Source organism: Ustilago hordei (genome assembly GCF_900519145.1).
Source record: "Ustilago hordei strain Uho2 genome assembly, contig: UHO2_contig_02, whole genome shotgun sequence".
Classification (NCBI taxonomy): Eukaryota; Fungi; Basidiomycota; class Ustilaginomycetes; order Ustilaginales; family Ustilaginaceae; genus Ustilago; species Ustilago hordei.
In genome coordinates, this window is record NW_024545252.1 from 1,105,787 (window position 1) to 1,117,157 (window position 11,371).

Genomic DNA, 11,371 nt, shown 5'->3' on the forward strand with positions numbered 1-11,371 from the left:
GGAATCCACCTGGGAAGAGATGGGAGTGGTATCGAGAGGTCGAGGAGATCGATCGACAGAGGATGCTACTACAGCAGTCCTCGGCTAGACACTCACTTCCAAATGCCACGTCACCTCCACTAAGAACTGGGTCTCGGCCAAATCAAAGTTCAATCCCCATCCGACAACCCACTCAACCTTATCCAGCTCGATCACCATCACAAGCAACTACACAAGCAACTACACAAGCAACTATACAAAACCTAAACCGACCCCTTCCTCATCATCCCACCCAACCCTCGAAGCAAGGAAGCCCTGCTCCATCAGGTATCAACACCTGTCATGTATGCAAGGGTATCGGCCATTGGGCCAGAGACTGCCCCAGCAGGAGGGTAGACCCTCTTAGCTCTCGACCCATGGGACCAAAGGTTATGGTCACCACAGCAGACCCCTTCGAGGAGGCCACCGACTCAGGAGATGGCCCCACAGGCAGCACTGAGACGGGTGACCCCGAGGCCATGGACCTCAGCTCATACCAGCAACCCATGGACCCCGATCACGAGGAGGAGCACGATGATGATGACGACGAGGGAAACGTCAGTGGGGTGATGCACTGATGGCATGCATTGCTCTACAAACCTCCTCGCCATCACTCTGTATATATCAAGATTGTCAAGTATGTTTCTCTACCAGTGGAGGCAAAGCAGTACTGGAGCTCTCTGGAATGGTTCAAGACCATCCTGCTCGGATACTAGCTGATACCGGTGCTGGTTTGTCCATAGTCTCAGATTCTTTCATTAGTAAGTACCAAATACCCACAAAACCCATAAAAACAAGATCGATCCATGGTGTCACCGGGCACCAACTCTCCATCAATAGTTCTGCGAGCATGCAGGTATCTATTGGTACACACAATCTGGGTGTGGTCGAAGCTTCAGTGGCCGACACTGCAGACTATGACCTCATCCTGGGGTTCACTGAGCTACGGAGGCTCAAACCCACCATACAATGGGATACGGGCCAGCTGGAGTTCAAGACTCAGGAGCAGGACCGACCCCCTAGGAGACCCCCTAGGAGACCCCCTGAAGCAGCAAGAGCAGGGGACCTAACCATGAGGAGACCAACCCTCCATGGTAACGAGTTTGTCTCAGCAGAGCGCATACTACGAGCAGCTCTGGAAGATGGACCCATAGGGTTCATGCTGTTAGAGGAGCCACCATCATCACTCCCAGCCTTTGGTTTTGTACCTACAGGCGCAGACAAAGGAGTCGAGATGGAGGTGGAGGTAGATAAGGTGGTGACGGCTGCAGACATACCAAAGCCATACCAACACCTGCGAGATGTGTTTGATGAGGTGGAAGCAGACAAGCTGCCCCATCATACCGAGCATGATCTCCACCTCGAGTTGATAGAAGGAGGTAAGCCACCTCAAGGGCCCCTATACCTTAAGGGACCCAAGGAGATGTCCGAGTTAAGGAGATACTTGGATGAGAACCTCGAGAAGGGGTTCATAAGACCATCGAAGAGCCCGGCACGATCACCAGTGCTCTTCGTACCAAAGAAGGATGGAGGTCTCAGACTCTGTGTGGACTACAGAGGTCTCAACGAGATCACTGTCAAGAACAGGGCACCATTGCCCCTCATCGAGGAGCAGCTGTTCTTACTCAGGAAGGCAAGGATCTATACCAAGCTAGACCTTAGAGCAGCATACAACCTCATCCGGATTGCTAAAGGAGATGAATGGAAGACAGCTTTTGGCACTCAGTTGGGACTCTATGAGTACCTAGTGATGCCCTTTGGCCTAGCCAATGCTCCGGCTCACTTCCAGTCATTCATCAATGACATCTTCCGAGACATCATTGGAGTATATGTGGTAGTATACCTAGATGACTTCCTGATCTTCAGTGACACTGAAGAAGCACATGTGAGGCATGTCACTGAGGTCCTCACTCGCTTAAGGAGCAACAGGCTCTTTGCTAAGCTGTCAAAGTGTGAGTTCCACACCAAGACAGTTGAGTTCCTGGGGTACATCATCAAGCCAACGGGCATAGAGATGGACCCAGAAAAGGTGCGCACTGTCAAGGAGTGGCCAATGCCAGAGTCAATCCATGACATCCAGAGGTTCCTGGGTTTTGCCAACTTCTATCGAAGGTTCATAGCCCACTTTGCTCGCATAGCCAAGCCCTTGACAGCACTGGTAAAGCCTATAGAACGGTTCAAGAAGTTCGAGCTACCAGAGGAGGCCCAACAGGCCTTCCACAAGCTCATCCAGGCCTTCACATCAGCAGGAGTGCTTCAGCACTTCGACTACCACCTTCCAACAAGGTTGGAGACTGATGCAAGTGACTTTGCTATAGCAGGAGTACTCAAGCAGGAGCATGAAGGACGATGGCATCCAGTGGCCTTCTACTCTAGGAAGATGTCTTCTGCCGAGAAGAACTATGAGATCCATGATAAGGAGCTCCTAGCTGTGGTCGCCTGCCTCACTCAGTGGCGACACATGCTAGCTGGACTACCGAACCAACTGGTCATCCTCACTGACCATGAAGCCCTCAAGTACTTCAAGTCACAGAGACGCATCACAGGTCGACAAGCTCGATGGGCAATACTACTAGCAGACTTCGACTTCATATTGCAGTATCGACCAGGAGACAAAGGTGGTGAACCCGATGCTCTCACCAGAAGGACAGACATGCAACCAGCCGGTGAAGAGCAGGATCACAATGTGAGGCAACTACTGCCTCCTCGAGTGTTCAAGGAGACAGCAGACCATGACTCGCTCCTAGTGGCCCCCATGATCTCGATGGAGTCCATAGCATCAAAAGGTCTCAAAGACCTGGTCAAGATCTTCCAGCCTTTAGACCAAGAGCTACAGGAGATACATAGGAAGAAGCCTTTCGAACTCAAGGATGACCTATGGTACAGTGGAGGAAGGTTGGTTATCCCCAAGGTGATCATGCCAGGGAGGACCAACAACCGACACTCAAGGAGTGCCAAAGAGGTAGATGGACAGTCTCTCTCTGTAGAGCATCTGCGATTCATGGTGATGACCCAATGCCATGATGGTATCACTGCTGGACACGTAGGAAGAGATGCTACCATCAAGGCAGCTCAACGACATTACTGGTGGCCAAACATGACAGCTTGGATTGCAGACTATGTAGCAAGTTGTCCTGTATGTGCTAGGTACAAAGCTCCTCGTCATCGTCCATATGGTTTGCTACAGCCACTAGCAACCCCAGACAGGCCCTGGGGCTCCATATCCCTCGACTTCATTGAAGGACTACCACCATCAAAGAAGTATGACTCCAAGACCTATGACTCTATCCTAGTCATCGTCGACAGGTTAACCAAGTTTGCCATACTAGCTCCAACCCATAAGACAGTCACAGCCAAACAGACTGCAGTATTGCTATATGGACACATGGTTAGACTCTTCGGATATCCAGATCACATGGTCTCGGACCGAGGCAGGCAGTTCATATCAGGAGCATGGAAGGCATTTGCAGAGCAAATGGGTGTGAAGCACTCACTTAGCACGGCCTACCATCCTCAAACTGATGGTCAGACAGAGAGAGTCAATCAGGTCATAGAGCAATATCTCAGGATGTACTGCAACTATGAGCAGAATGACTGGGCCAACCTGCTGGACACTGCGGCCTTTGTATACAACAACACGGTCCACAACAGCATTGGTGTCTCACCATTCTTTGCATGCTATGGATGGAACCCCAAAGCTCATCCTGACATCCCTCAACGACTAGGAGTCAATGATCCAGGTCGCTTCGAGTACCTCATGGATGGAAAGGAGCGTTGCAAGTACCTCCAGGAGCAGATCAGAGAGGCACAACGTAGATCAGTAAACCAGTATAACAGGAAGCACAAGGACATCGAGTTTAAGGTGGGTGATATGGTCTATATCAACCGACGAAACTGGAAGACAAGGAGACCCACACCCAAGTTAGACACCCGGTTTGCAGGACCCTACCCAGTTCAGGAACGGGTAGGACGCCGAGCTTATCGAATCACATTGCCAGCAAACCTTAGGGTGCATGATGTGTTCCATGTCTCCATGCTCGAGCCAGCAAGAACAAGTTCTCTTCCTCAACGTGCTGAACAGCCCACCATACCATCACTTCCAGATGAGGACCTCGACTTCGAAGTCGAAGCACTCATCGACAAGCGTTCACACAATGGGACTACGGAGTACAAGGTGTTGTGGAGAGGGTACTCAGAGGAAGCTGCTTCATGGGAACCAGTAGAGAACCTCAACTGTCCCGACCTCATCCAGGAGTATGAGGTGTCGGAGGGGGGACGAGTGAGTAGACAGAGTGGAGAGAGGAGGAGAGAACAGGAGGAGTAGAGAGAGGAAGAGGAAGGAGGATGACGTTGAGAAAAGGAGGAAGGATGATGTTGGCGATGTTGTCAAGGAGGAGGAGTCAGCATGAACCAGACCAGAGCATGCCTCGACGGAGCTCGGCTCTTAAGAGGGGGGTAGTGTCATGGGCCTGGATGCTCAAGAAGCAGGAGGGTCATGGGTTCATATGGAAGGAGCACAGGTATCGAAGACCTAGTCGACACCAGTAGAGAGCATGGTCGTAGTGCAGTCTCCATGGAGACCATGGACTCCTATGGACTCACATGCAAAGGAGGGCCAAGCACAGCCACGAGGAGGACCAAGCTCAAGGAGCAGGCACAGCCACGAGGAGGACCAAGCTCAAGGAGCAGGCACAGCCACGAAGAGGACCAAGCTCAAGGAGCATGCAGATGGTTACCACTCAGGGGCTCGAGAGACAAGAGCCAAAGGAACTGTCACTGATCAAAGGAGGAGGAGCAGTGTCGAAGGAGTCGACACCAGGTCATGAGGAGGAGGAGCAGTGTCGAAGGAGTCGACACAGCTCAAGAGGCACAGGGGTGCCAAGCAGGAGAGGCCCCTGAGCAGTACTCGATGAAGAAGGTACTCTCTGGAGAGAGAGCAGGAGCAGCATCGCTGGCGATGCTGAGAAGAGGTATATAACCATGCTTTCTCATCAATAGGTCGAGTGGATCCTCATCCACTCTACTCACCATACAACTAGTCAATACTTTAGAAACACAAGTACTCATTAGTTACAGTCAGCATAGCAGCAATCTATCAAGGTTGCTCCTCATCGTAGTGTGTGTGTTGTATCACCACTACCTGACGTCCGAAGGCGCCCATAGCAGGTTAGCGGTCTGGATATAGATAGAACCGAAGGCAGTAGTCCACTGCGGTCCGGGGATCACTTCAAAGCATCAAGTCAACACACTGGACACTCGTGTTGACGCCACCAACCTTATCACCAACACCATCAACCTCATTATCATTGACATCACCAATCTTATCATCAACACCATCAACCTCATTATCATCGACATCACCAATCTCATCACCAACACCATCAACCTCATCATCATCAACACCCACACCAGACCTTGGTGTCATCATAACATTGATATTGATTGTGCCGAGCTACCCCTGAACGGAGTGTCCACAGAGGTCAGCCGAAACCTACGATAGTATATACAACGAACGCCACCTGCTGTCACTGCACAACTTGATAGTCACCGATACCGAGACAATAGCTGTCACACAGTTTAATAGTCACCGAGTATCTCGACAGACCGACCTGGGTTTCAGGCGCGAGACCCCTGACAATGGTTCCCAAGCTCACATCATGCAACTATTATAGTTGGAGCACACTCATCAAGGCCAACCTACAAGTAGTTCCCCATGCCACATGACATCTAAAGGGCACATATGACAAAGACCACCCGAAATGGAATAAAACCTTTGATAATGCCCTAGTGGGTGTCCTACGAAGCACCCTAGACACTGAAGGAGAGTATAACATCCTTTACCTCCTACTCGACATCAGTAAGAATCATCTGACCTGCCATCAAGCTTGGAAGAAAATTGAAAGGAGTCTAACCAGCAAAGCAACTAGAACCTCGCAATGGATAGCATTACTCACCAAGCTCAATGAGGCAAAGATGTTTCATGCTGATGCCCGTAAGCTGATCCAAGAGATCAGGGTTATGCAGACTGAAACTAGCCTCCTAGGTGCCCCATTTAGTAATGATGCACTATATGCCGCACTCCAGAGGTGTATGATTCGACACCCAGTCTACAAGGAGACAGTTGCCACAGTTCATCAGGTTAGCTTCGATGCTCTAGCAACAGCTTTGACTACATGCCAGTCTGCAATGGAAAGTGTACCTGGTCAGAAAGTGGACCCATGCCAAGCATGCACTAGAATTGCTGGGGGCAACGAAGAGCAGGCTGATGGCACTGAGTCAGACATGGGCAGCATGAAAACCACAACCAAACCAAAGGTGATTCATTGCTGGGTATGCAAGCACTATGGGCATGGTGCCAGCAAATGTGATGCTTCCATTGTCATTCCCGAAAATTCTCCACTCACCAAGACCAACTAGGAGGTCTGGTGCTCTTTCACCCCAAGTTGGCAGCAGCTCCCAAAGTCAGAAGGAACCACACATTGGATCTTGGATTCAGGAGCAAGCTACCACATGGTTAATGACCACAGCATGCTCATCCATCCAAGAAATTGCAGAAAGTGAGTGTATACCGCTGGAAGTGAAGTGCTGGAGGCAACTGCTGTGGGAGATACCAACATAGCAACAGAATATGGAGATGTTTATCTTCAAAATGTGTTGTATGTTAAAAGACTCAATATTAACCTGTTGTCAACCAACTCACTGATGGATGAGGGAGCATGTGTGACTTTAGACATGACAGGTGGACAAATACACTTGGCAAATGGTATGCTATTGAGAATAACAAAAGATCACAAGTGTGGACTATTAGAGTTCTGAGGCGACACATGGCAACAAAGCGCAATGACTACATCAACACTGCTGTTTGAAGGAGTTGATGAAGAGTTTGAGCTGGCTGACCAGAGACCAAAGATCTCCACAAGACAGCTCTGGCACGAACGTCTGGGACAACCAGGTCGAGACAAGTCCAGAGTGATTGCTGATAAATTGAAAGGCGAACCTGTAGCAGCATTGGACCCAGATACAGCTCTGACATGTGAGCAGTGCATGCGGTCCAAAAGTATGGCCGCCCAAATGGGGCGAGGTAGCGGCGAAACAGCCATGGGGCCCCTAGATCTTATTCACATTGATCTGATTATAGACTCATCCCACGTGACAGAATACACATGCACATTAGTGCTGGTTGATGATCATAGCAAGTATGTACATGCACAACCACTCTTACAAAAGAGCCACGCATTCACACAACTCAAAAGAATAGTTTCATTCCTAGAGACACAGACAGGCAGAAAGCTAAAAGCAATCTGATCTGATCAAGGAACTGAATGGAAGAGTAACAAAGTGTTAGAATGGTTATTAGAAAAGGGCATAGAGTGGCAGACTACTGTTGGTTACAACAGCAGGCAAAACAGATGAGTAGAACAGATGAACAGGAGCCTGGGTGAAAAGATGCAAACACTGCTGATGCAAAGGAGTTTACCAAAGAGATTTTGGCCACATGCCATACGAGCGGCAGCATTCAAGATCAATCTTACTCCCAATGTTGATGGAGAGTTTCCATACCAGCTCATGTTCAATAGATCACTGGAATGATTCATCCGCCTCATGTGTGTATTCAGATGTCTAGCTTGGGTAAACATTCCAAAAGCCAAACGAAACAACAAGAAGCTGGACCAGTGAGCGGTTGCAGCCATATTCATAGGGTACAGCTTGGAAAGAAAGGGATGGCTATTCTATAGCCCTGATTACACTCCAAACATTTTCTGGAGCAACTCAGCAAGATTCATGGAGACACAGTGTTGGTCAGACTGATCAGAATGGCGACCAATAAGTATTCAACCTCCACCAGTCCCAACTATTGAAGAGGAACTTGATGATCTGGGATACACAGAAGAGAACCTATTTGATGAGAGAGAGCAAGAGCCTTTGGAAGAGTACATAGACATGGAATTAGCTCTCAAGGAGGAAGGGAGAATGATGGAGGAGAGGGAAGAGTATGCACTGGTGCCACCAGAGGATAGAGGCCCATGGCCGAACTGGAAGCTGGCTAGAAACATGCACAACCCGGAGACCTGGGTAAAGAAGAGTTACTTTGGGCTAACGGTAGCCAAGTTCAAGGAGGGAAAGGACAGCCTGAACCCAACTGTTCATGAGGTGCTGGCTGGAAAGGATAGGAGGTTCTGGGAAGAGGCAATGCACAAGGAATTGGATGGACTTGAAGCGATGGGAACATGGGAAACAACTGTTCTACCGCAAGGTATGAATGCAGTTGACACACAATGGGTGCTCAAGATCAAGACTGATGCAGACCTGGTCCCCACAAAATACAAGGCAAGATTGGTAGCGTGGGGGTTTACCCAGAGAGAGGGCCTAGACTACACAGAGATATTCGCACCAGTGGCACCTATCCAGGTGATAAGGGGAGTGCTGGCTGTCATGGGCCTGAGTGCGCAGAACGAGGAAGGACCGAAGTTCATATGAAGGTAGCGCAGGAATCGTGGAATCAGGTAGATCGTCAGAGCTGTGACAGAGTTCACCGAGATCAGCAGTAGAATCAGCTCTATGGCAGATCACAGCGAAATCGGCACAAGCATCATCAATATCATGAATCCCACCGGAATCTGTGACAAGCGAGACCTTGTGGCAGATTCCATGAAGATCGGTAGCAAGGTTGTCCATACGATGATTCACATGCAAGAGGGACCAAGCTCAAGTGACATGCAGATGGTTACCACTCAGGGGCCCACAAGACAGGAGTAAAAGAGAACTGTCACCAGTCAGAAGTAGGAGAGCTGTGTAAAGGACACTGGCGAAAGGGACATGAAGAAGAGGAGCAGGGTCGATGAAGTTGACACAGCTCAGGTAAGACAGGAGGGACAAGGTCTGATACAGAGGAGATGCCTCCTTGGAGACACCTGTACAATACTTGACAAAGAGGGTACTCTCTGGAGAGAGAGAGCAGGAGCAGTGTCGCGGGTGATGCTGTGAAGAGATATATAGGCATACCTTCTTGTCATGAATGGTCGAGTGGATCCATCCACTCTACACTCATCAAGCAACTAGTATTACTTCAAAGCAATAAGTAAACGTTAGTTCACAGTCAGCATAAGTAGTAATCAACAGATTGCTCCTCATCGAACTGCATGTGTTGTATCACCGTTCCCTGATGTCCAAAGGTGGTTCATAGCAACCAGCAGTCCGGGTAATCATAGAACCGAAGGCAGACGTCCACTGTGGCCTGGGGATCACTTCAAGCGTTAGTTGACACACTGGACACTCGTGTCGGCGTCAACATTCCATACCCACACCAGACCATTGGTGTCAGTGTCAAGCTCACTTAGAGTCATATTATAGGTTGATTGTGCCGAGCTACCTCTGGACAGAGTGTCCACAGCGGTTAGTCGAAATCTGTCATAACAATAATACAGCTACAGATTCTAACGAGAAAGGTGACAGAGAAGGCTCTGTCGCATATTTCACTAAGAATCGAAATACCATTAGCACTGTCGCATAATTCAACAGAATCGGTGATAGTACTGATACTACTACTGATATCAGGTTTCAGGCGCGCGACCGCTGACACTGGCCATCGCAGCCATATGGGACTGGGAGGTTGACTCCATCGACATTAAACAGGCTTACCTTAATTCAAATCTGCATCATGATGTCTACTTAAAGCCACCGGTAGGAACCAGGGTACCTCCAGGAAAGGTATTTAAACTCATAAAGGGGCTTTACGGTCTGAAGCAATCAGGTCAGGAATGGAACATCGAACTGGACACCCACCTCCGAAATATCAGCTTCCACTGCATGCCAAGCACCCCATGCCTTTACTCAAGGGGAGCAGGCAACCAACTCATGGTCATCACAGCATATGTGGATGATATGCTGATCGCATCACCTAGCAGAAGGGAGGTCGACCGCACTAAAGCTGAGATCATGGACAAGTGGGGAACAGAAGATAATGGACCTGTAAGAGAATTCCTAGGAATCAAAATCACCCAAGAGAGAAGACAAGGCAAGATCACACTCAACCTGACTGCATACATCAAAGGCATGGTAAATAAGTGGCTAGAAAGAACAAGCAAATGAACCTGGATCCCAATGCAGAGTGTAGCAGGAACTGCTGGAGGAAATAAATGCAACCCAGACCAGTCCAAACAATATCAAGAGCTAGTGGGGCAACTTTTGTGGGTATCCAACACAGTGAGACCAGACATCTCATTTGCAGTAGGAGTCTTAGCATGATACATGTCAGGACCAATCGACAATGCTTGGAGTGCTGCAATGCATTTGTTGAAGTACCTGAATCAGACAAGCGATTACCATTTGAATTTAGGAGGAATGCACAGGAGTCACGCAGACCAACCGGTGGTTACATATACTGATGCAAATTGGGCTTCTGACCCCACAAATGGACATAGGAGTACATCTGGAGCAATCACATATGTGTATGGATGCCTGGTTAGTTGGAAATCACATGTACAAAAATGCATGGCACTATTGGCAGTAGAAGTGGAACTGGTTGCAGCCTCCAAAGCAGCAAGAGAAGCACTCTTCTTCTCATACCTACTTAGGGATCTAGGAGTATTCAGAGTCAAGCTGACACTATGCACTGATAGCCAAGGGTGTATACAAGTCAGTAAGGACCCAGCCAAACACTGGAAACTCAAACACATCAATACCAGATACTATTTCATTAGGGATCATGTGCAAGATGGTGACATATCGATCGAGTTCAACGGAACAGCCAACAATGTGGCCGACATACTCACAAAGCCACTCAAGGGACTCAACATGACAAGGATATCAAGAATTATAGGGTTGGATATGCCATTGAGGGGGGGAGTTGAAGAGGCACCAGCATCGCTAATGCATGATATAGTAAATGGGAGCTCACAGGATTGGGGAATTGGGAGGGCATCAGGTGATGAGGAGGACAGGCAAGATGAGAGGCTGGTGGGAGCTAATGCAGCCTATGCATGAGGATTGACACCATGGTATGGAGGGGACATGTTGATATGACAATGCTTATGAAAGAAGATACATGGCACATGGGCATGACTCGACAAAGTGAGCAGTGTCAGGTGCAGAGAATATGTATATATGTTCTTAGCTTAGTCACTACCTCCTTACACAATTTAAGTCTTCTCAATTAGACACACCTGACTGTAAAGGAGTGCCTGACTGTGGCCTCTAGAGCGGTGTACCTAATTCAACTGTGTGTGTGTGTGTGTGTGTGTGTGTGTGTGTGTTAGATTAATCCGCCTTTCTTTTACTGCAATTTCGGCGGACGGCAACTCAGCCCTCTTGACTCGACTCGACTCGACTCGACTCAACTCAACTCAACTCGGCC

At 48.9% G+C, this 11,371-nt stretch overlaps 1 protein-coding gene across 1 annotated transcript; it reads left to right on the forward strand.

Moving 5' to 3' along the window:
- Window positions 1-703: 703 nt before the first annotated feature.
- On the forward strand, window positions 704-4,342 carry UHO2_01165 (uncharacterized protein; the record flags this gene model as incomplete). The annotated part of the gene is made up of 1 exon (XM_041553633.1): window positions 704-4,342. One exon carries the CDS (start codon window positions 704-706, stop codon window positions 4,340-4,342), a length of 3,639 nt encoding a protein of 1,212 aa, XP_041409567.1.
- Between the last annotated feature and the right edge of the window lie 7,029 nt (window positions 4,343-11,371).